The sequence below is a fragment of the Bison bison genome, unplaced genomic scaffold (assembly GCF_000754665.1).
Source record: "Bison bison bison isolate TAMUID 2011002044 unplaced genomic scaffold, Bison_UMD1.0 scf7180017864533, whole genome shotgun sequence".
Lineage (NCBI taxonomy): Eukaryota > Metazoa > Chordata > Mammalia > Artiodactyla > Bovidae > Bison > Bison bison.
Window position 1 is genome coordinate 8,875,272 of NW_011495082.1, and position 26,333 is coordinate 8,901,604.

General features: G+C 37.6%; 1 protein-coding gene across 9 annotated transcripts in view; it reads right to left on the reverse strand.

The window, feature by feature from the left end:
* Window positions 1–26,333, reverse strand: part of MCTP1 (multiple C2 domains, transmembrane 1) — a 563,225-nt gene that overhangs the window by 153,212 nt on the left and 383,680 nt on the right. For 8 of the 9 annotated variants that reach the window (XM_010831935.1, XM_010831936.1, XM_010831932.1 and 5 more), the window contains 5 exons: window positions 14,802–14,904; window positions 12,965–13,067; window positions 12,531–12,632; window positions 12,076–12,150; window positions 9,739–9,858 (listed from right to left, as the gene is read on the reverse strand). In XM_010831935.1, the coding sequence (XP_010830237.1) occupies window positions 9,739–9,858; window positions 12,076–12,150; window positions 12,531–12,632; window positions 12,965–13,067; window positions 14,802–14,904 (503 nt within the window). The remainder of the gene's footprint in view (window positions 1–9,738; window positions 9,859–12,075; window positions 12,151–12,530; window positions 12,633–12,964; window positions 13,068–14,801; window positions 14,905–26,333) is intronic. The other variant, XM_010831934.1, reaches the window with a different exon arrangement.

Genomic DNA, 26,333 nt, shown 5'->3' on the forward strand with positions numbered 1-26,333 from the left:
TGGGGGAGCTGTGATGTGATGTGATCCCAACTAGTAGAGAAGTACATCAATAGACAAAATATGCACTTATTACATGAACTGCAGGGATACTACAAAGCAAAGCAAGCAAAGATTTACTATTTTGAGTAGGCAATTCCAGCCCTTTCAGGTCAACACATTCCTTAATAAGACATCCCAAGAATTTGGAGCCTAATTTTACACTCTTAGAACTCTACAGAACAACGGCACACACTTGGTTTTCCTTAATTAAGGACAACAACATATAAACTTCATGATAAAGATTCTCTCTTTCTCATTCTCTTCCTCTCTCTCTTCTCAATGCTTCTGTCTTTGAAACATTCATTACCAATAACTGGGGGAGAAGCAGAGTAAATGCCTCAGTAAGTTGCTTTCCCTTACAGCACTTTAATTTCCTCCACCATAAAATTATCTCTAAGCTCCCTTCTAACCATAACACTCCACGACTTCATTGGCACACTTAAAAGCCTATACAGTCTCCACTTCTGTGGGTCCCTTACCTGTGCCATGAGGAAGATGGTCTATTTGAAGCCAGGATTGGGGTGGGTGTGGCATTTTCAGCACCAAGCCGTGACTGCACTCTAATCTACCTCCTACATACGACATTTCCATTCTACAGCTAGTACTCTATGAAGGGATTGACAGGCTCTGTGAACGGTTCTATGTCATTACTTATGACATTAGACATCACAATGATTTGTGGCCCCCAAGTTGCCACTACAGGGCAATGTGTCCCAGGGTCAAAGCAACTGTCTTACAAAACAGATACATCTTGCCTGGAGGTTTTTGAGTCTATATGAAAAAATAAAAAGTTTTAATTACACATCAACCAAGATTTAGGACTTGGAAATAAAACTGTGGTAGGAGGCTCATATTCTGAGAATTGAAAAAATGAAGGATATAGTGCACATCCAGACCAACAGCACCTAGGTTAAAGGTCGTTCCTAAAAATACCAGCCTCCTGGTTGGGGCATGTAATAGTCTCATGCAATGGAAGAACCAAGATCTATATAAAATAATTTAAACAAATCCAGATAAGTTTTCAACATTTCTGCCTAACTAGAGAAAGTGACCTCAGCTTTCTAAACTCCCACATTTATATTTTATTTTTCTCCTTCACTCATATCATTTCAAAATATATAATAACACCTCTTTTATGCAACCTCGGCATAATAATCTGTAGGTAACTCATGGGCTACTTGCAACTTTAGCAATCTCTTATTTTAAATTAAATCCAAAGAATTTCTCTGATTGACTAAGGAAAACAGTACTTAATTCACCAACATTTTGTAACAAAATTGGATGGTATATTCTTGTTTCAAACACGTAAGCATTGCCTGAAGTCTGCTTGGCAGAAAATCTAGAGATTGCTAACTATGGAAAATGCAGTAGAATTATTTTTATATAGCTAAGTGGGATATAAAACATCATATGTTTACTTATTATTGACAAATTACAACAGTAAAAGTTGTTTGATTCCTATGAGGAACTGAGTAACCAGCCATGCAGAATAGCCAGTAGAACATGTATCCTGTTTTAAATGACTTTTCTATTCCACAACCCCCTTGCCTTCCCTTCCCATGAAGATCTAATAGGTAATCAAGTCTAATGAAGTATTCTTTTATATCTCTGACATAACGATATCCATTCAGGAATATGAAGATTATCTATTAGTCATAAATATTGTACAATGTGTGGACAAAACCCATCGAACGCTCATAATGATGGAGATATTACTTAGCCCAGAATTAATGTTCACCCCACTTCTTTTCAGTGAAGCACTACAAAGCACCCTTGGAACTGGTGTAGAGGAGAGAGCTCTCATATGGGTTTTCATAGGGAGAAAATTTAATTCTTCAGTCTCTATGAAGCCAGACAAAACCTCTCCTTTCACTGGACTCCAATATGGTCAATAATTTTGCATAAACATCACAAATTCTCTTTCCTCAGACTGATTATCTATGGAAATCATTTGCATGGTATGCAAACTACAGAAAATCGGAACTAGACTTTACCACCAAGAGCCTGAGAGTAAACACAGTCAAAGTCACAGTAAACCTCCTCTAGAGCATGCATTCTCAGCGGGGTTGAGATGGCACCCAAGGGGGCAAAAACTGGTTCTTAGGGGACAGCACAGAGAATCCTGCATATCACAGTGATTTGTGGCCCCCAAAGCTCCACACTCCCTGAGAAAGCCTTATTCCTTAGTATTTCTTTTCTCTCATTAAATTAAATGAAAAGCTTCTCCTTAGGGGAGTGACTATGAAAAAACTGTTGAGAAATGCTGATTTAAAACAAAAGAAAAGCCAAGTTTTGTCTGTAAAATCCTTTTTCCCATCCTTAAAATCAGGGCTGCCTTTCATTTTTATCCAAATATCTGTTTACACTTTGATGTGATTTCCATTTTTCCTTGTGAGCTCTTCTCTGAATCTCTATTCATTACTTCCCTTTGAGCCAGTGGCTGATGACTGGTGCAAACACGAGACATGGTCACTCTTTCATCTTCAGTGTTACTGATCTCTAATGTTACCACTCGCTGAGTGTCAGATACCCGTCATCAGAGCAAAATAGAGGATGTGGTGCAGGGTCGTAACTCACAGTCCTACTATGGCAAGAGTGACTCCTACGTCTCTGTTCATTCTACCTGCGATGTTAAAACATGGTAAAATGATGGCAAGGAGAGGGGCGATGAAAATCGTTTTTAACAGCATTTCAGGTTAGCTTCTCACTTGTTAAATTAACTCAAATACACCATAATTCTAAGGTATATCTTCATAATTGGTCAAAATAGAAAAATCAGACAATAGAAAGCATTCTACTCCTTTACCCCATACAAAAGGGCATGAAAACATTTGGAGAATTAAGTCACTGTCTAAAGTATGGTAATGACTGCATTTCTGTTGCAATGTACAATCTTTCAGAAGAGCTATTATTCTTAGTTTACAAAATTTTACTAAAATAAATTTCATAATTATTCATTTACACTTTCTCTTTTGCAGAACATTTGACAGAATATTATTTTGGAAAGGACTATGCCTTGCTATGTTGCTTAGAATGTGTGTCCCCAACAATTTAAATTGAAGCTGGAGGGTGGAAAATTTCTTCGGAGGACAAGAACATTGGTTTAGGAATCTGAGGAGAGACAATGAAACATCTCTGATTTCATTATTTTGTCATTTTTTAATCCTTAGTAAACTTAATCATAAAATCTGGACCATGCGACATACTTTTTAAGGATCACATAAAGATTTTGAGGCTGCAACTACAAGATATGCAACGCAAGAAGGCTGCCTGAGGTGAAATCGGTCAGCAGCCCTATAGCCAGAGAGACCACAAACAGCCATTGGTGTCATCTCAACTTTCATTGCCCATATCACTAAGATTCACGAGGAGGCTAATTCCTAGATTCAATATGGTGTTATTGTTATGCTGGTGATACTTGAGCTTTATGTTTGATTATAATACAGTGCAACTGCCCTGTATGTGAAAAAAAAGTGAAATAATTTCATTTTCTTCAAGTCACCCACAGAACGTCCCCAGATTATAGCATTTGACAACTTCCTGCTTTAGAGAACAAAGGAAGGAGAGTAGAAATGATAGAAGAAGTTAGCAATGTGTTTTAAGAATTAAATTCTTCTTGTAAATATAAAATAAAATCTAAGAGGAATTAGCTTTTTGGACAGCAGCAGATTCTACAGCTTATGTGATAACCTACCTCCAAAGAGCAGGAGGCCCTTTTACTGACATCTATTAAAATAAACAAAAAAGGGGCACTGGCACAGAAGACCAGATTTTTGAAGTGAGTTGAAGTTTAGAACCGATCACAATTAGCTAAAATCAAATATTAATAGGACAAAGCATTTTAACTAGATTTCTCTAATCCTTGAGGATGCTGCTCTAGTTCACTTTGTAGGTCTATTTAAATGTATAATTCTTTTGTTTTATTTTTATGGCTGTTACATATACCAATGTAGCACTTCCTCAAATCAGCACTTGCTGCTGCCAAGTCACTTCAGTCGTGTCCGACTCTGTGTGACCCCATAGACGGCAGCCCACCAGGCATCATCAAGGATTAGAGAAATCTAGTTAAAATGCTTTGTCCTATTAATATTTGATTTTAGCTAATTGTGATCAGTTCTAAAATTCAACTCACTTCAAAAATCTGGTCTTTGGTGGGGGGAGTTGTGAGAATTTATATGCAATGCTTTGTGAAAGGCATCACTTTAAAAAACCTATTTTTTTTCATTGGCTAATGCTTGAAAACAATTTCCTTCCATGGAATCTAGATAAATTTTGGAAAAATGTATACTTTGAACACCAACTTAAAGTGCCAGCATGTTCATATGAATTGGGCACACAATCTACTTACTGAAAAGTGTAGTACTAGAATTTTCTAAGTGTCAATGGTCTCTGATGTTGTAATAGGAATTTTAGGCAACTTTGGAGGTATACAGTCTTTGAAAGCAATGAAATTCTATATGCTTTCTCTTTCTCACACATTTATGAGGGAAGTGCTTAATGTGCCTTTAAAATTTGTATAAATTAAATCAGAAGTATTGTTTATAAACTTGGTAAGTACTTACATCAGAGGAAAGCATACATAAAGAAGGGTTGGCAAAAGGTCTTGGAAGTTTAGATTTACATAATTCCAGGAAAATTCAAGAATACATGGATAGGACCATCAGTTACAGATCATTTTACTTTAGTACTTATTTCTATGGTTTTCAGGGGTCCTTCTGTCTTGCTGTTTTGGGGAGAAAACAAAAATTATGTCTGGAACATTTCCAGTTTTTCTGCTGGCACTAAAAAAAAAATAGTAGCAACAACAAAAGCGTCTATAAAAATCATTTGAAAATTGCTACAGACCTGAAGCATAATTTTGCTGGTGTGGTATTATTGATGCCTCTTAAATTATTTAAACTAGAAATTTCTGTTGAAATTCAAAGTTACCTCCCATATGGCCAGTACAATCCCTCTCTATTGCTCAGTGAAGGCTAAGACTTGAATCCGAACTACGGGAGATCTAGACATGTCTTTGTTTTCACATTAATATTTCTTCTTAAGCGATGCTCCCTTTTCAGTCCCTGAACATGAAGGCCACTTCAAATGTCCTTATTGTTTGTAATAACTTTTAGAAAAATCCATATGTTGTTTAATAGCAGCAGGCTTTCTACACAGGAAGTGCTCGATATGGTTTCCTGGGGAGCCTATTGTCTTCCAATCCTTGTACACCAGCCACATCGCCCCTGCAAGTTCAGTTCCTCCTTTGCTTGTGCTTCCTCCATTTTATTTTATTTTTTATCATTTGGCTACAGAGAACTGCCTCATGTCATTCTTTGCATACATCATCTCTGGTTTTTCTCTTTCGCTGCATAATGGCCCCGCTTTGCTCAGAGTCGCTGTTGTCCCAAGTGTGATCCTTTACTAAAACAGGGATTGAATGAAGGTGGAGCTCAAATTATCTGGGAGCAAAGGAAAACCAGGCATTTGAAAAGGGCCCAGAAAGGAACGAGTAATGAACCAGAGTGGCCTCAATGAATTGCTCTAGAGGGAATTCTCAGCTTTGACACAAAAGGAATGCCTGGATACCAAGGAAAACCTAAGGGGGGAAAATCTCAGTAGGAAGCCTGCCTCTTCGGCTGGTCAGCCTGGAGGGGTAAAGCCAGTAGCTCTTCAGATAGGAAGAGAAACACATGTATTTTATGAGTAATGGTTAAGCATTCAAACATGCCGTTCTGGAACACAAGGTACTTTGAGGAGTTGACATCCCTTCATAATTCATGTTCATTGTCCCTCTAAGTAAAATATGTGTCTCCCTTTAGTTATTCTGTTAGGAATCGTGCTTTAAAGGCAGGAGGACATTTTTGATAATGCACATCTTAAACTTTTCATTAAACTACCAAATTTAAATTCTACCTTTTTGTGCACTCTGACATTTTTGTCTGGCATTTTCATTAATTTTGCGACATACATAAATGTAGCTGAAATGTTAACTGATCAATACTTTGTCTCTCTCATGTAGCACTAGCGCTCCGTTCCCTAAGGACCACACAGCAGAACAGAAATTAAATGTGTAAAATATCAAATGTTAATGTTAAACACAGCGGCACTTACTGTATAACGACAGAAAAGGCTAAAACAATTCCAAATGGACAGATGGTACCACAAATTATCTACAATCCCATTTAAAGATTAAAGTTTGTCCTGTAAAATAATTCTTTGACGCACACTGAAGTGTGTCCTTTTACTGATAGCTCAGTTGTCCAATTATTTTTGTGCTCATTACAGTGAGAAATGACAGTACTGAAAAAGAGAATGTGCACTCCTTTTTTTTTTCCCCCATGTTGCACCCACTGACATCCGCAAGAACACACATGTCTGGTCAAGAGCCGGATGAAAATTAAACGCAATTGATGAGACATTTACACGTCTACAATGGATGATTCCCAAAGACAAGCGTCCCTGACTCCCACACCACATACGTATGTGTTTGCTCTTAAGCATACAATATTCATAGTAAAATTTAAAAACCTAATTCATGGCACACAACAACAAGGACATTCCCAGGCACATGCTTGCTTATATTTCATCCATCACCTTCCAGGCTGATTTCTGTGTCTCCTAGAGTCTGCCAGCTTTGAACCTTCCACAGAACACACAGGTAGCACAAAAAAGAGAGCAGGGCAGCTCTTCACCTGCATTTCTCATGCTCTCCACTCTAAGTGACATCAGGACAAAAATGACTGTTTTTCCGTTTAAATTTCACTACTCTACATTTACCTTTGGATGCTAAATTAGAAAAGAAAAAGAAAACAGGATAGAAAAAAAGGCACTTAAACATGATAAAGTTTACTGATCTGGGCCTAAAACCAAGCAGCATAATGGTACAAACGCATGTGCTCCATGAGGCAGCTGCATTTATGAAAAAGTGGAACCAACATTATAATAATAGACCCGTGATCCATCAACAGGGAATGATGGGAACAATATGTTTGTATCAATGGGGTGCTGCTCATAGCCTCTCCTAATGGAAAGCAGTTCTTTTCAATAAACTGGCCTAAAAAGGCTCTGGTTATGCAATAAGATCTTTGAAACATTTCGTTTTTAAGTACATCATTTAATATGTAGAAGATGAATAAAAATCCTACCACGGCGTTTTCTTTTTTCTTGAATTGTTATGATGTTAAGATTACAAGGTACATATTTTAAAAGCTCTTTTGGAAAGGACATAATATCTGTGTGGCTTTGAGCAAGGTACTTAACTTTTTCGTGCCTCAGCTTCTTCCTCTGCAAACAGGAAAATAACAGTATCTACTTCAAATAAGGTTGCTGGGAATATTTAATTTACTAATGCACAAAAGACACTTTCATGCTGTAGTGCTTGGAAAAGTGTTTGGGCACATAAATTTGTGATAGATATTTGTTATCATTATATAAGGGTTTTTTATATTAGAATTTAATCTGAGGTTAAAAGAGATGATGGATGGAGGATTATGAAATAATTTAGAATTTCAATATAAGGTCTAGGAAAAATTACTAAAAGGTATTAAGCTAAGCCTATCATCATTTAATCACTAGCTTTATTAGAGCAAACTCTTATCTATATGGCATCACTGAACAAAGTTTCTCCACATAAGAAAAATATTTCAGACTGACTGGATCACTGGTTGGTCTACTGATTTAGACAGGTGTTTACAACGGGAGCCTACTAAGGGGCTAGATGCTCTGCAGGTGATGCTGGAGTCCCAGGAGAAAAAAGCAGGGCCCCCATTCTCCTGAGACTCCTAGTTCAGGTCCGGATAAATGAAGCTGGGGTTGTTATCTGCTGTTTTAATGACATTCAACGGACTGAAATTCAATGCTTCTTTTTTTCAATGAAACCATTAATAATATTGCTTCTTCTCAAAATCACTGTTAACATGTATTCACATTGTAGTTTTCAGCCTGTTTTTTCACCATGGGTGTCAGGAGTCCCTTTTCCTACCTTTATTATAGCCTCCCCTGCCCCTCCTTCCTGAAAGCGTCTTGCATTCAGCTTGTTTCACAGGGTCGAGTCTGTTAGAAACTGACCACCAGCTAAAAGAGAGATCACCACCTTTATTCCCCAGTGAATTTTGACTCCCGTACAGTGAAATTACTCAAGGACTGTGTAGCTAAGCTTCTCAGAATTTCACTGGCTGATACATATATTTTTTCAATCAGTAGGAAATTGTGAGCAAAGTCCACCATCTTGGACTCACTGTACAGGAGAGATCTCTAGAAGCCAGATGAAGTTTGTGAAGACTTACATACACACCGCAATGCTGAAGTATCCAAAATGAAGGTTCCTAAACAAATGATATAATATACAGGTTTCTCTGTTTGCAAATGTCATAAATAGCTATGAAACAAAGAAGAGAAACAAAGATGGCAGGATGATGCTCTCGGCAGAATATTATTGTGTCTGCTATACGGCCCCCTAGAATCTGGGCGTCATGGCATAAAATACACACATAAACGCAACATCATTTTTTCCCCCCTCATTAAGATTAAAGTGCCTCTATGATGCTGAAAAACAACAACAAAGTTTGCTTAACAGTACTCCAATGTATTTATCATGTGAAAGAGCTAAATAAAAGAATATTGAGAGAGGCAGATTTTCTTTTCTAAAACTTAATGATGATGCCAGTCGCTTTCTTCAAGGAGACAAGAACATGTCTATGGGAAGCAGGCTGCCTAACTTTCTGGTAACTCACAACACAAAGGGACGTGCACACTCTTTGTTCCAAGTGCTCAGACATTAATGAAAGTCCCGTACAAGGCCCAAGAGGAGGACAGGGCTCAAAGTATTGAACTGATGTGCCTACACTCATTTGAATGGTAATTCTAAAATGTTGACTTGTTACTATAATTAAAGCTCTTCTTGTAAGCCCCCCAAGATAAAGTCATAGTCCGCGAAACCTGCAAATATAAGGACACATAAGGGTACTCATATTCTAACAAGTATGACAATAAAATGAAAGATTTCAAAAGAACGACTCCACTTAAACTTCAGACTGAAATCCTGAATACGCAAAAATAATGTGAGAGCAGAAAAATCTCAGCTGAAGCTCAGAGGAAAGAATTCTCTCTGAATTTCTAGCTTTGCAAGTTGGTCTCATCAGCAATTTTTAAATAACCAAAGTAAAAGACCACCAGATGAATGTTGTCAGAGGACTCTGGAACTATCAAATTTCTCACTTGTACCTTTTTAAAAACTGGAAATCTCAGAAATAATAAAGGCTTCATCCACTTCCAACCATGATTCACATTTTAAAGTATTACAACTAGCATTCTACTGCCAAAGATTTTCATATTTATCCTATACAATTAAAATGAGGATGGTCAAGATTCTTAATTTTTTTTTTTTTTTAACACTAAGGACTTTTCTTGGCCGGGCTATTGGGCTTTGGGATTATGCAACATGTAAAATTTTACTTTTTAACTGTCACAGAGAAAATTGCACATTGGCTGAGATGTCTTGTATTCCGGAAATCTGAGGCGGGGAGTGGGGATGTATTCTTGGACTCAGACCTTGAACATCCATCAGGTTCCTGCCCACGGCAAATCTGCCCAGTCAAATCTCAAAATAGAAGTTAAAAATGGCCACATCGACATAACTGTAACTAGAGCCACAGAAACATGCAGCTATGATTACTGAATTTAATGAATAACAATGTAAGGAATACAGTATGATCATACCACAAAAGCAGCGAGGCTCCTTGGGGGTGAATCCCAGTCAAAGCAACTATTAACATAGTACGCAGCATTTACGAGCACCATAACACAACGTTTCGTTCTGATAAAGTTCCTTAGCAGCAGCTGTAAAGGAAGATGAAAGCCATTATTAGAATTTGCAAGACTAAAATCCATCAGATATGCTACAAAATTCTTCAAGTTTAGTGTGACTTAATATGAATTCAGAAAGTTAATAAAGTTGTAAGAATATACCAAGCAATTTGGCTCACAACTTAGAGGGAGAGAGGTATATCTGGAGAAGGTGGAAAGAACTAAATTACAAGAGCAATTTCTAAGTTAAATATATTTGCATAAAGAGTACTATCATGCAAGCTGAGTTACCTCTGTTCAAAAGAAAAAAAAAATTCCAACGGATCAAAAACATTTTTTTTTTGACACTTAAAATGCTGAGAACTTTAAATATATTTAAAAATTCTGAAATCCTGTGCTTTTAAAATTCTTTAAATGCTTTCATTTCAAGATGTTTCAAAGTGAAATTGCTAACTTGGGATGTTTTTATTGAGGAGCTTAGAAAAAAACCTGTCAAGTATTGCTTTATTATAGAAAAAAGAATATTTTATCACCATTTCAGTAGGATCTCCCTTTCTTCCTATCATAGTCTCATTCCCCTTCTCTCTTTTCCCTCTTCCTCTCTCTTCCTCCCAAAATAAATTTTACCCACATTTCTCATTACTTTTTCCTAATTTTGGATTTAGGGAAAAATGTATGGTAACCAAGTACTTTACAAAATATTTTCTTAGAAAAGGTATATGACAAGCTATTACATATAAAATATGCTACAAGAATATATTGTACAACACAAGAAATATAGCCCATATTTTATAGCAATGACAAATGGAACCAATCTTTAAAAATTGTGAATCACTATACTGTACACCTGTAACATAGAATATTGTGCATCAATTACACCACAATGAAAAAAAAAGAGACAAAAAATAAACGGTAGATATGGAACAAGATTAAGAGGTATATGGGAATTTATATAATTAAAAAATTTAAAACTAAGGTATGGCTAGAGCTGTAAGGCAAGCAGCCCATATACGAGATACAGATTCAAAAAATTACATACAGTTATGTTAATAATTAGAGTAATTATGTCTGCAGGTTAATATTTTGCTACTTACAAGTATATTTCAAGGCTAATCTGGTATTTTAAAGAAGTAGCTATGCAAAGTTAACTGGGCTTATATGGAAAACATCTGCATTTGTATGTACATATAGAAGCGTGTACATGCACAGCAGTTTAAACAAGTTAAAATTTCTTTCTGGCAAAGGAAAAAGTGTCCCTCTTTGTTTCCTTCTTGGCCCCTACTCACCTTTAAGAGTTTTACTATTTTTAAATATAACTGTGGAAAAATGTAATCTGTGTTTCCATTCAGACAGATATTACACTTGTGCCTCCTGCACCGTCTTTAAACAACTGAAGGTTCCACTGTTTTGGGTGAAGTGATTGGAACGAAAACAAAGCAGTTTCGGTCTTCTAATAGCACAGAAAGTTATTAAAGATTCTAACACACAGATGGGTTCTGTAAACTGTAGAGTCTCAAATACATTTTATTTTAGCTGTGTTAATTGGAAGTAAACAACTTTTAAAAGGGGAAACCTAGTGTTCTTTTCTTAACTTGATATCAAATCAACTTTAAAGCTACAAGTCTAATTACAAGATATCAAGTCTAAAATTCCTTTCTGATAGGAAAATCAGGGTTCCTGATTTTCTACGTCCTGAGCTAAAAATGCCAATAAAAGTTCACTTCTAAAAGATCATAGTCAAAATCTAATTAACAGAAAGGTCTCCCTTAAAAGATAGAGCCCCCTCTCTTGTGGATTAGAGGGAAAAGCCAAATGCTGGGCTTGCTTTACACACACCTGCATCATACCTGTGGGTGGTCTGGATGTATATTTGAACCTCAGCTTTTGGTGTTCTCATTTACACACTCCATGGCAATCAAATTGTATTTTATGTTCAAAATGATCATTCTTTTGCTAACGCATGAATACATATCCATTCTATGCAGAGCCTACAGTATCCCCTTTCCTTTCTGACCACCCCCATCCAACTTATTAGTTTGGTATTGTCCTTGTTTGATCTTTCAAGGAAAAGAAGGGAAGAGAGAAAAAGAAAGAAGAAAAGAAAGAGCCATTTCACATCAGTAGATGATCAAACATTCCATAGTCTTTCCCCACCCGCCCCGCACCTCCAAAGTTTATTTGAATTTCCATAGATGTTTTACAGATAAAATCAGGTCTTCCCAGAGGGATTCATCTTTCCTCGCTGTTTACCTGTTTAGAGAGTCTGTTTTCCTCTTCAATGTACTTCTGTTCTTTGGGTATTAATGTTCGTAAGCTGGCTTTCACCTATACATCAACATATGTGTCTGTTATGGATGAATATATTACAAATGTTTACAAGTTTTTCACGCAGTTCAATTTGCAATCATTGCTAAAGTTTCAAAGTCCTGGCTGCGGTTCCCAGAAAATATAAATGTATACAGTGGCACATGCACGCGCTTCCACTTCTGATGCCGGCAGGCAGTGGCCACAGCACAGCCGCAGCGGCAGCCGCCAACGATAACAGAAAGTGTGGGTGTGCCAGGCAGTGGCAGAAGCGTATTCTCCAGGATACATCAAGGTTTAGAGAAAATGAGGGATGACAGAAATTCTCTACAAATCAGGAACAAAAGCTTTCATGAAACTGAACTCTTTAGCAGTACAAAAAAGCCAAAGTTAAGACTTACAGCATTAAAAATCACATCTATTTCAAGATAGATGACCCCCTTTGTTGGCCCTGTCAGCTGCTTGTTTTTCAAGACGTAGGCTTTCTGTTCACCATTTTGAATCTGCGGGAAAAGGACATGACAGCCGTCTGTCTCGCGGTCTCCACTGAATACACTCCCTCAGTGACCTTTGACCCCCAGCTGCTGAAACTGACAGAGAACCCAAAACAACTGTGGCAATTCTGACAAGTACCTGTTCATTACCAGGATCAAGTCTGTCAGGAAAAATTAACTATCATGGGATTCAACATGGCCGTGAATTGAGTATGTTAAAATTTTTAGTGTTCTTATTACAGACCTTGGTTGAGAAATGACAGATATAGAGCTGAGGGTTTTTTTTTTTTTTCCTTGAGCAAAAGCAACACAGAGCTGTGTGTCAGGTGAATAAAACTTACGGACAGCAAGGGTATAGCAACTTTGCCCAGAAAGTCAGCACTTCGATCCCGATCTTCATCATAAACTGTCACTTCCAAAACTGAATGGATATCTTTAATGTTGCTGCAAAATAAATATATGTAAGGGGGGGGGGAGACTTCATCAGTGGGGAACAAGAACACAAATGCTTTTGAAAATTTAGATAGCTCCAGCTGATTTGGTGTATATGTGTTTTATGTATGCTATTTGCATAGACATGTACATAGGGCAGCTTGGTATCTGACAGAATTTCCCACAATGCATCTTAGTAGACAGCAGTGATGGTTCTATTATCTGGAACTTTGAATACAATTTTAAGTTATAATTTTTCAATAAAATATAACTTCCATCTGGATGGCCACAGAATAAATCACTGTTTTAAAAAAAAAAAACCCATCAATAAGCGGCACTGATTTTTTTAGGCTTTTCCTTCTTCTCATTATTACAATAATTCCTATCTTCTTATAACTCCCACATAAAACATCACCAGGTTTGATTTCAGCAAGAGTCACAGTATATTTTGTATCATTTGTCTTTTTTTAAAATAATTTTTATCCACAGCTCTCATCAAAATGCTAACTTATTTCTGTTAAGTTTATAGTAAAAATTAACTACACAGAATACAGAATGGAGAAAATGTAACATTGATAGCTATTGTACCACCCTAGGATTTAGAAATTAAGTAGTGCTCCATTATGTTCCAAAGACAACACATGCTAATAAACAACTGTGCAAGCTCTTCATATTTTTGTTTCTAGAAAAATAAGCCCCAATTGTTGACAGCATTTATTCTTTGATCAAACTGTTTACCAAGAAAACATGAATTAAGAGAAAACAAAAAATGAATATATTCATTACTGAAAGACTGCAGCCACATGTGAGAAGAGGCTTTATCAGAACACAATCAATTAATGGCTTTGATAATAATCAAACCTATTCATTCAATTATGCATTCCAGAGAAAAACACTCTCCACAACCTTCTTAGGAGTGCAAGTCTCCTGACCAGGCTTTCATGTCTTATAAAAATGTGAAATTCTTTAAAGATAAATTGGTCAGATAATTAAATCTGATTAGTTACTGGATCTTAAGCAAGGACATTATAAGAAATTAATGAGGAATTTAGCAGTTTCTCATATACAAAAAAAAAAAACTATGTTAGAAAACTTTTAAGAAGTACTTCTATTTGGAGAGTTTTCCTTTGTTCAGAGTTCATTTCTAAAGCCCAGCTTAAAAAAAACCCCACAAATTTAGGAGATACTACAGAGTAGCATTGGCAGCTTTTACAGTGAATGACTGGAAAGATTTACAAACTTTTTAAAACAAAAAGAAAATTAACTCAAAGGGTTTTTTTTGGGGGGGGGGGTAAGTAGGACAGTACTTAATATTCTTATTGTGGCTAAAATGCAACAAACCAAAACTAAAACATCTGCTGAATCTGAGACTGGATTGTTTGCTGATTTGAGCAACGGAACAAATAGAGCTTTGTCCTCCTTGGTGTCAATGCAACTGGGGAGAATTTCAATAGAAAGTATAAAAGGAAGAAGCAGTATGGCAATTCAGTTAATGGGAGCAAAATCCTTAGTCAAAAAAATGCACAGCTTAAAAAAAATATCTGTATAAACACACACAAAAATGGTATACCCTTTCCCCAGTTTTACTCTCAGGAAGGCAATGCAATTATGCAATTCACTGTTGCTGGCAAAGGCAGGCCAGACGCACCGAGCTGTTAATCAGTTAAGAAAAAACACACAAAAATCTCGAAAATAAATATCGTTTAGCATCATTCTTGAAGCGAGCTCAAGGTAACGGCTACTTACAATGTGAAGACTTTGTTCCACTCAGGGTTCAGATTTTTGTAGACAGTATGTGTTAGCAGCCTATCGTTGTTCAGCTCAACCACACAAAATGGGTCACTTTTACCTACAAGAAATATGGGGGGGGAACAGTTTTAGTGTAAATAGCACCCACAGCTATCAGTATCATGACCACGACCACATCTCTTTTCTAAAAAGTTTTACAGAAAACAGAAAGTAAAGTACAATTTTAAAAATTGAAAAAACGAACAAACATTAATATAGAGTTAGATGTAACAGGGTGAGGTTAACAGTTGTGATTCAGAGCAATTTAGAACTTGAAAAAAGTTTTAAAGCGCTAATTTATATGGCTATTTTAATTTGCATATTTTGTTTTTACAAAAATAATACTGTAACTGCCAATTATGAGGGCAAATGTGATATGTGCCCATCCCTAAATCAGCTTTTATTTAATTTAATGATCATTTGAAAGGTTCAGCCCCTTCACGTTACATGCATAAAGTTGCATGTATTTTCCAACTCATCTGAGTCACTAGGAACTTGTAATAGAAATTCCTAAACAAGTTTATTTTGGGAAAACTGCTATATTGCAGAACTACAATATTTTAATCCGACTTTAGATTCTCTTTTGAAATATCTATGGCATCACAAAAAGGTAAATTAGACCCTCTGAGGCAGAAAAAAATTCTGCCATTTGAAACTTAACCTCAACAAACCAATCTGCATGCTAAAGAGATGTATTTTTCCTGTCCACGGAGAGTAAAGGATTTGGAAGTTATCACATGTTTACAGCCACTCTGCGCAACCATAGTCAAACCTCATCTATTCAGTAATTATACCTTGTGATGTCCTCAATATTTTTGTAATGTCATGTCCTATATTATAAGAACCTGTAAAGTCAGAGGCTCTGTGGGGGCAGTATTAATGATATTAGTGCAGCATGTAATTTGTTTGATACCTTATACAAATGACAATGAAATCAATATTTAGACAAAGCTGTCCAGAGGTCATCTCTTTTAAACGACAATATTGATTTAGACTACATAAGAGGTTAATGTGCATATTATTAACTTTAATGATAAAGAATAATTGTTTTAAATGCATTGTGAATTGTAGTCACAGTAGTTTACACTTCTGTGAAAGCTTAAATATCATTGAAGATTTTCCTATTAAAATTTAATAGGAAAGAATTCATTAGCTAGCAAGGACAGATAAGCTATGTATTCCCACACAGCAGTGTATTTACTTTCCATATTGTAATATTTAAAATGAGCTGTACAAACTTTGACTTACCTTTAATTTAACTTTGACTTACCTTTTAATCTACCTCTTTATTAATTTTACATTATAAAAGAGATTTAATATATGTGTGTTAGTTTGGTGGCCTCATCCAGCCCAGGATAACTGCATAATTTAACATTATGGTAGTCTTTTCAATTTTGGGCCTTGGGATTAATTTTCAATAAAGAATAAAGAACTGAAAGTCTTTCAGGTCTGGTGAAAATTTCACCCTTGACTTAGGATCTGTGTTTTTTTCCCCCACATTCTTCACTCCTCTTCCCCTACCTGCTACCAACCTCATTCGTAACTCATACGTGCCATGAAAGATAGTATTCAAAAGTATTTTGTTCATTAATTCATCTTATAGTAGGTTTTATTTGCCACATCAACTTTATTTTGTCCCAGAGAATTTAGATAAAAGCATGAAAAGTAGATTAGTTTTCAAAATCTTAGTTGCTCTTAAGACTCATATTAAACATTGTCTTTCCACCTAGCTGAGCTGGAGCAAAAGAACACAGCACATAAGCTACAACCTCAACTAGTTTATAAAAGGTTTGGAGAGATAAAATATATCTATATATAACAAGCAGAGAGAATATTAAAGCCATATTTATGACAGAATCTATGACAAAACAAGAACTACTTCACTTTCACTTTAGATGAAATGATAAACTTCAAAAACACTTAAAAGACAAGTATAAGTCTCACATTTCCTTGGACTTCCTTGTAATTTTTCTTATGCACATGTACATCCATATTAATCTTAACCAGTAAAAATAAGTACAAAAAAATAGCACTTCTTGGTATTTTTGTTCCCTTATTTTCACTTGCTATACTCCAATTGTTAATACTATTCTATTTCAATTAACTTGGTTTTACTTGCCCTCAAATGATGAACAATGTGTGATAGATTCAGTCAAAACTGAACAACTTCTCCAATAACAAGACACAAGAACAAACTCTAGAGACTGAAATCTATGCTGGAAAACTTCTACGAACAGAGGATGAAAATGTTGACTTTTTCCCACGGGAAATTATATTCAGTTGTTTAAGCAAAGAGCTGGACTCTACTGGGCAACTGAGCAACAACAAGACTGAATATAATACTTTCAACCAACCCCATGGAAAGTCTCCCAAATCATCACCTTCTTTGTTACTATATCCTTATTTGCTGACAATAGAAGACCTAGGTCAGTGGTTGGCCAAAGGATTAGAAATAAACAAAATCTGTGCTTAATGTTTAATATTATTCATATTCTGCTAAGAAACTAATGTATTTATCAAACCCTATGTCTATGAGGTAGTTGCAATCCATATTTTGTTGCTATTTAGTTGATTATTTCTCCAAACCATTTTAGGGAAAACCAGTAATAGCCATCTATCACCACATTACTTAACCCCTCAGTTACTCTTTCCTATTAGAATAAAGTTGTTAAAGAACTAGAGACAACACCAAAAACACTGCAAGAGGTTTCTAAAGCCACTTCTCAGTCATTTTGCTATTCAAACTTCCAGTGGCATACCATCAATGGCAAAGACATTCTCCTATCAGCACCTATCTTATAACTTGAAATGGGCAAGCAATGTAATTTTTAAGAGATCACGTTAGACAATATGCAGAATAGAATGGTGATTACATTAAAAAAGAAAGCCTTTTGCCTAAGAAAGACCAAACATGTTTTGATTTATACTGATTTTTCCCAATCTGAAATCTATTATTCTTACACTTACGGTCATATTAAAGACTGTGATCAGTGACAGGAACTGATCCATGTAAAGGCTATTTTCATTTTTCCAAAAACTTCCTCCCAAATTTAACCCACTTTTGATGCCTTTTCAGTATCTATTAAAATCCACGTTATATGGTATGTACGTGTGTGCTCAGTTGCGTCAGTCGTGTCCAGCTCTTTGCAGCTCTATGGACTGTAGCCCACCAGGCTCCTCCGTCCATGAGATTCTCCAGGCAAGAATATTGGAGTGGGTTACCATGCCTTCCTCCAGGGAATCTTCCCAACCCAGGGATCAAACCTGTGACTCTTACCTCTAACCGGCATTGCAGGCGGGTTCTTTACCACTGTGCCACCTGGGAAGCCCATCATATGGTAGGCCATATAGTTTTTCATCTCCAATCTCAAGGTCCTTAAAGTTCTTTACTTGAGCTATATCACACCTTTTGTGTCCTCAAATATTATAAGTACTTCCAGAGCTTGGGGCATGGCATTAAAGTCCACTGTGAAAGGCCAGTGGTCTGGGAGGAAGAGCCTAAACTTTGGAGGCAGAGCAAGCTGGGACTGAATACTCACTCTGGGACTCTGGGCAAGTTCCCATACCCCTTCAACAGTGACAGTAATGGTCCCTTGCAGATAATAGCTAGAATATAAGTAGTAAAATGTCTGGTATACTAGCAAGGGCCTCAATAAAATATAGCAATAATAAGGGCAATAATAATACCAATAAGGGGAATTACAATACTTACTGCAATCATTGCAGACATTTTCTGAGTTATTATACAAGCCCAACATAATGTTTTCATTCATTTGCTCAAAAAATTTTATGATTCCTCTATGAGAAAGATGCTTTTACTCTTTCTATTTTACAGAGAGGAAGCTGAGGCTGGGTGATTATATAACTCACCAGGTCACACAGGTTGTAGTAAAACCATTATTCAAACTCAAGTCTATCTGACATTTAGAGCCCTTGATCTATCCCCTTAGTTGCTCAGTCATATCTGACTCTTTGTGACTCCATGGACTGTAGCCTGCCAGGCTCTTCTGTGTATGGGATTCTCCAGGCAAGAATACTGGAGTGGGTTGCCATTTCCTTCTCCAGGGGAGCTTCCTGACATAGGGATCGAATCTAGGTCTCGTGAATTACAGGCAGATTCTTTACCATCTGAGCCACCAGGGAAGCCTCAGCTGTGCCATGCCATATCTCAGTATTTAGTGAGTCACACCCATGGAAAGGCTGGGTGATGTCTTATCTGCAGATTCATTTATTCAACAAATGCTTATCGCTTACCATATACCAGGCATCTTCTATGTGCTGAGGACACAGACATGCATAAAACAACTTTAAAAACCGCTGAACTTGCAGAGTTTGCATTGAAGAAGAAAGACAATGGATAAGAACATGTTAGAGTATTTTAAGAAAGTGAGAGTATTTTAGAAAGGGCTAAGTACTATAGAGAAAAATTAATTTGAGAAGATCAATGAGGAGGTAAGGAGTGCTGCTATATATGCACACTTTTAAAAAGGACAGCCAGAGGGGGTCTCAGTGAGAAAGCAACAAGTGGGCAAAGAAATGAAAGAGGCAAGAGAGTGACCCTTGGCCAGAGAAAATGACTGTGTCTGGTGTTTCCAGGAATCTCCAGAAAGCTAGTGTGACTGGAGGAATGGATGGGGAGTAGGAAGGAGTAGTAGATGACATAGTCAGAGAGGTACGGGGAGGGTGGCCAGTCTCTGGAGGAGTTTGCTGGAGGAGTTTGCTTTCATTCTAAGTGCTAGGGAAAGGTTTTGGAGGGATCTGGGTTGAGACGCAACAGGATCTGATGGCTGCCATTTGTAAAATAAGGTAGAGGGAGGGCAATGAAGGAGATAGGGAGAAGAGTTAGTTAGGAGGATATTACAATAAACTATGTGGTATAAAGCGATCAGATTCTGGATATATGTTGATGGTAGAACCAACAGAATTTGCAGATATCAATACTGAACAATCTGTTATGCCTGATATTATTATTTGGAAACGGAAAACAATCTATTGAGCTTAGCCAAGTCAGTCTCTTTTGACAAGGACAAGAAGTATTCAACAAAGTACTCTGACTAGCTATTTCCAGACTTCAGAAGAGGAACATTTAGGCCAGGCCATTTTATCTTTAGCGTCCATTCATCTTTTCTTTCTAAAAAGTTATGTTTTTACAGTTATCAGTGTGGATGCCAACATTAGGTCTTTACACACTATGCTATTTTTGACTAATTTAGAAAGTATCCTTCTGCCATTGCATGATTCAAGGGCAATTAAAAATTAACAGCAATCGCAACCAAAATAAGAGTAAACATACGATATTAAATACCATGAGCTTACTACTAGAAAGCCCGCACGACAGTTTTGTTTTAAAGAAGTGGCTACACATAGTTGATGTGCTTATCTGGTTTGCTAAATGATGCTTTAAATGACTGGCTTTTCAGTTCCTAAATTTTGCCGTCTTGATTAGACGCCACTTAAACAAACAAAAACAATCACAGAAATACCAGTGATGGGCCTAACCATTCATTATCTGCTTAATTATTCCTTCTTTTCATGCTTTTATCATTCTGGTTAGGCCCTGTGGCCTGCTGCTTTGCTTGCTGAGGGTACTGGAGGACAGGCACTGACTACAGGAGGCAGCGTTGATGTCTGCAGAGTGCGCTGTACTTTGCAAAGCTCTAGAGAGTGAGACACCCACTCCACTGTTCTTGCCTGGAGAATCCCAGGGACGGGGAAGCCTGGTGGGCTGCCGTCTCTGGGGTCGCACAGAGTCGGACACGACTGAAGCGACTTAGCAGCAGCAGCAGAGAGGGAGGCAGAACTTGCTCCTGTTATCGTTTTATTCAATACCGTCAGGCTAGGAGAGCAAGGAATGAAGGCAGCATCCAAGGTTGCAGTGTACTTTGTTTCCAGCCGTTTGGGGCTATTTGAAGAGCATGCGTGTCTGGGAACAAAGATTATATAATCTCTTGTTCCCCTCTTACTCATTCTTGTCGGAAGACTAAAGCAGACCTGTGGGTACCAACCGGCTCTCCCTTAACTTTCACTATTTTAGATAAAAAGTGCCCATCCCTCTCCTTTCCAGTGCAGGAAACCGGAGATTTTGGGTTGGATGCAAGACAGAAATCGCAGCAGTGCTGGATGAGGATGGGGCAGCGGGGTTGACTGTGTTACCCACCAGGACAGCTACAAGAGAATCTTCACCTTCTTTGACAGCATGGCCATTTCCCATGTCGACGATTTCTAGAGAGTTGCAGGAATATATTTTGAAGCTATTCATTACTTATTGAGTGTCTGCTTGTCTTTCCCCAGAATTCTAAGTATGATTAAGGCATAGTCCAAAAACCTAAGAGAGCTCTATATTTGGCAAAACTAATACAATTTTGTAAAGTTTAAAAATAAAATAAAATTGTAGTTGGAAAAAATAAATAAATAAAATAAAACAAATGGGATAAAGTACCCCTTAGCCCATTTTTTTTAAAAGACACAGTCCAGCTCTCAAAACACACACAATTTAGTAGGCACAACAGACACATAAATAGACAATAATAATGCAGGGTTGTGAGTGCTGTAATAAAAGTGAGTAAAGAGTGCAGAGGAAGTGTATCATTCTCTAAGTTTAGAACAGGAAGGGGCAAAGAAAATGAAGACTTTTTCCCGATGGAGATGACTCTGGTGATCTATGGTAATTACACCTCTGTCACCAGCAATTTTATAAGTGAAGGACTTTCAGATTTGTGCTAAGGAATATTTAGTTTAAATCTATTTGTATATCCCTTTAATAGGGTCTCTGTAACACAAAACCTAGATCTATATTATATAACAATTATAATATGGGAGTGGGTTGCCATTTCCTATTTCAGGGGTTCTTCCCCACTCAGGGATCAAACCCATATCTCTTGGGTCTCCTGCATTGGCAGGTGGCTTCTTTACCACTGGGCCACCTGGGAAGCCCATGAGATAGATACTTACAAATATTATGTTAGGACTGATGCATTTCTCCATAATCTGGTTTAATACTAAGGGCTATCTTTTTTTTTTTTTTTGAAATTTTATAGGGAAGAAAATCTCCCAAGAGAATTAAAATTAGGAGGAGACTATTTCACCTTGACTTATAAAAATAAACCTGTAACAGATTTTGAAGCATCTACTGTATTACTTCAGCTCTTCTTATGGTGGAAAGACATTCCTATAACCATAAAAATAAACGTCAGAAAAGTCTCCAATGGGCATCTCTTCTGGCAATCTTCAAACCGGCAGTCAGGATTAAACAGGATGCACTGACTGGCTGCTGCTGCTGCTGCTAAGTCACTTCAGTCATGTCTGACTCTATGCGACCCCATAGACAGCAGCCCACCAGGCTCCCCCGTCCCTGGGATTCTCCAGGCAAGAACACGGAGTGGGTTGCCATTTCCTTCTCCAATGCATGAAAGTGAAAAGTGAAAGTGAAGTCGCTTAGTCATGTCCACTCCTAGCGACCCCATGGACTGCAGCCCACCAGGCTCCTCTGTCCATGGGATTTTCCAGGCAAGAGTACTGGAGTGGGGTGCCATTGCTCATTCTCTCTTACTCCTAGCCCTGGCTCTCTGACGTCACCAAACTGACATATTTACAAAGAACTGTGGGAAAGTCAGCACCACCCTTGTTTTGTGGGCAAGCAGATGACTCCAGCTCACGCAGAGAACTGGTTTGAGCATTGAAGCCACTCAAGAGACACTGAATGATATTCCTGCTCCCAGAATAGAAAGTCAGTCCCAATCCATCAGTGGTGGGCTTTGTCCAAGGTCCTTTGGCTGCTGACAAGGAGCACCGTTTGCTGGGTGTAATGTGTTATAAAAACGTGTGCATGTGGAGGCCCTGTGACCCCCTCTTTGTTGGCATGTCTCTGAAAACACAGAGGCTTTCAGTAGCACTGAAAGCAATTCATACCCACAAGGGCCTTTTATTTGGGGCTACTTGGCCCAAATCAAGCTCATTGGTTTAACTTCCTCAGTTGCCACAACTCGAAATGGTTATAATTAATCTTAAAAAATCATAATCAAGGTTGCCATCTTTCTATAAACTGGAATTAAATCCTAGCATATAACAAGGTTATAGTTGAGGAATCCCACAGGGTCCACCAAAATAAAGAGCAGCCTACATTGGAGACATCTTCCAATCCTCTCCTTATCACTGGAGGTGAGGCTTTGGCCTTAGCTTTTTTCATTGACTGCCCTCAATATACTTTAAACATCTGGTTGGTATAATTACATTAGCTGACACTCTTCACTAGGGTCCCACTGGGTCTGGCTCTGGACATAATAATAGGGCTTCTCTTTTTTTAGTTAAGGCATGAAACAGGTGTCATAGTGGCAGAAAAAATGGGCCCTCTAACTTTGTGGTTCTTGGTCCAGTAGGTCTTTCCTCACAGTGAAGATTTTGTAATGCCCTCCTCTCACTATTCTGAAATATATAAGAATAACCTGTAAGTTATCTCAACATTTAATATGATGCTTTAATGCTATATTCAGAGGACTAAACAGAAAGTTGTATACAATTAAGTCATACATTTATTTATTTAACAAATTTTTATTGTTAAAAGATTTATTCAACAAATATTTATTGAGTATCTACTCTTTGCCAGGTCATGAAGGAACTGGCTGCCCACTCCAGTATTCTTGCCTGGAGAATCACATGGACAGAGAAGCCTGGCGGGCTAGAATCCATGGGGTCACAAAGTGTTGGACGTGACTGACCGATTCACAGACAGATGAAAAACAAAATAAGGTCTCTGCTCTCCTGGAGCTTGCTTGCAGTGGGGACGGAGAAGAAAGAGGATGGATATTGGACATAATTAATAAGTAGATTATATGGTATGCTAGAGTGATGTATGTTAACAGAAGATGGAAAAGTAGAGCAAGATAAGGGGTTTGAAGAGTGTGGGGAAGGTCACAGTTTATATATTAATTATGGTGTCTGGAGCAGACCTCACTGATAAGGGGAGCCTAAGCAAAGGACTGAAGGAAGTGAAGAAGCAGCTAAGGGGATATCAGGAGAAAAGTGCTCAGGCAGTGGGGGGAGCCACAGAGAAAGTCTGGTGTCCTCTGGGACTCTGATAGGGGGGCAAAGTGAGCAACGGGAAGAATAACAGGCCAGAGATGTAACAGGGAACCAGGCCATGAAGTACCTTGGAGGTAATTCTAAGGTCTTTGGTGTTACGTAGCAGCCATCAACAAGACTTGAGTAAAGAATACGTATTTAAGGGTGCAATCTAGAGTCAGATGATCATGAAGCAGAGTTTAAAGCTATATTAGTGTCTATATTTAGTCATGTAGGACCTGGGACAATTTTCGCTATTTATGTCTAGTTGTCTAATAGTGTCACTATTTATTACTGCCTAATTTTTTAAAAGACAATTAGTATCCCCAACACCCAATACAAATAGTGCTCCCCAATCACTGTGGCAACTTAATTCCCCTACAGATGTCTAAAGTACTGAGGGGGCAATACTGCCATCTCCCAACTGAGAATCATTTCCCACAGCAACAGTTTTTAAACATTTTGGTTTTAGGAACTCAAAGGTTATTGAGGATCTCAAAGAGCTTTTTTTGGTGAGTGGGTTATATCTATCAAAATTTACCATTTTAGAAATTAAAATTGAGAACATGTTAAAACATACTGTGTTCTTGGGCTGAAAAAATCAAAATGACCATACTACCCAAGGCAAGCTACATATTCAATATCATCTCTGCCAAAATACTAAAGACATTTTTCACAGAACTAAAACAAATAATTTTAAAATAAGAATGGAAACACAAAAGAGCCTGAATAGCCAAGGCATTCTTGGGAAAGAAGAACAGACCTGAACAGAGTCATGCTCCCTGACTTCAGACTATATCACAAAGCCACAATAATCAAAATAGCATAGTGCTGGCCCAAAAACAGACACATAGATTAATGGAACAGAACACAGCACCCAGGAACAAACTCAGTTACCTATAGTCACTTAATCTATGACAGAGGAGGCAAAAATATACAATGGAGAAAAGACAGTCTTGAAGAGTGCTGGGAAAACTGGACAGCTACATGTACAATGAGATTAGAACATTTCCTCACACCGTACACAAAAATAAATGCAAAATGGACTACAGACCTAAATGTAAAACTGAAAACTCCTAGAGGAAAACATAGGCAGAAGAGTGTTTGACATAAATCATAGCAATATTGTTTTCTGGATCTGTCTTCTAAAGCCAGGAAGTAAAAGCAAAAAAAAAAAAAAACAAATTGGACATAATTAAACTTTATTTCTTTGGCATTGCAAAGGAAACCATTGACAAAATGAAAAGTCAACCTGCTGAATGGAAGAAAATATTTGCAAATGATATGACTATTAAGAAGTTAATAGCTAAGATATATTTATCATCTCATACAACTCAATATAAAAAAAACCTGATTACAAAATGAGCAGAATACCTGAATAGACATTTTTCCAAAGAGGAAAGGCAGATGGTCAATAGGCACATGAAAAGATGGCCAACACTGCCAATCATCAAGGAAATACCAATCAAAACCACAATTACATACCACCTCACACCTGTCATCATTTCTGTAATCAAATTTAGAGGAACGTAATCAGGATGTAGAGGAAAAAGAACTCTCATATACTGTTGTTTGGAATTTAAACTGGTATAGTCAGGACTCTATTGGTGGCCCAGTGGCTAAATCTCTCTAAATCTCAATATAGGAGACCTGCATTCAATCCCTAGTCAGGGAGCTAGATCCAGCTTGCCACAACTCAGACCTGCTGCAGCCAAATGCATAAACAAACAAACTGGTACAGCCATTCTGGAAAATGATATGGAGGTTTCTCAAAAAAACTAAAAATACAATTTTTCCCTATGACCCAGCTATTCCACTCCAGGTAATATATATGAAAAAAATCAAACCACTAATTTGAAAAGATACATGTAGTCCCATGTTCATGGTAGCATTAATTGAAAATTGCCAAGATAGAGAAGCAAACTTAGTGTCCATCAACAGATGAATGGATAAAGAAGATGTTTTACACAATGGAATGGGGTACACTCAGTTCAGTTCAGTCGTTCAGTCGTGTCCAACTCTTTGCGACTCCATGAATCTCAGCACGCCAGGCCTCCCTGTCCATCACCAACTCCCAGAGATCACTCAGACTCATGTCCATTGAGTCCGTGATGCCATCCAGCCATCTCATCCTCTGTCGTGGCCTTCTCCTCCTGCCCCCAATCCCTCCCAGCATCAGAGGCTTTTCCAATGAGTCAATGCTTCACATGAGGTGACCAAAATACTGGAGTTTCAGCTTTAGTATCATTCCTTCCAAAGAAATCCCAGGGCTGATCTCCTTTAGAATGGACTGGTTGGATCTCCTTGCAGTCCAAGGGACTCTCAAGAGTCTTCTCCAACACCACAGTTCAAAAGCATCAATTCTTCGGCGCTCAGCTTTCTTCACAGTCCAACTCTCACATCCATACATGACTACTGGAAACACCATAGCCT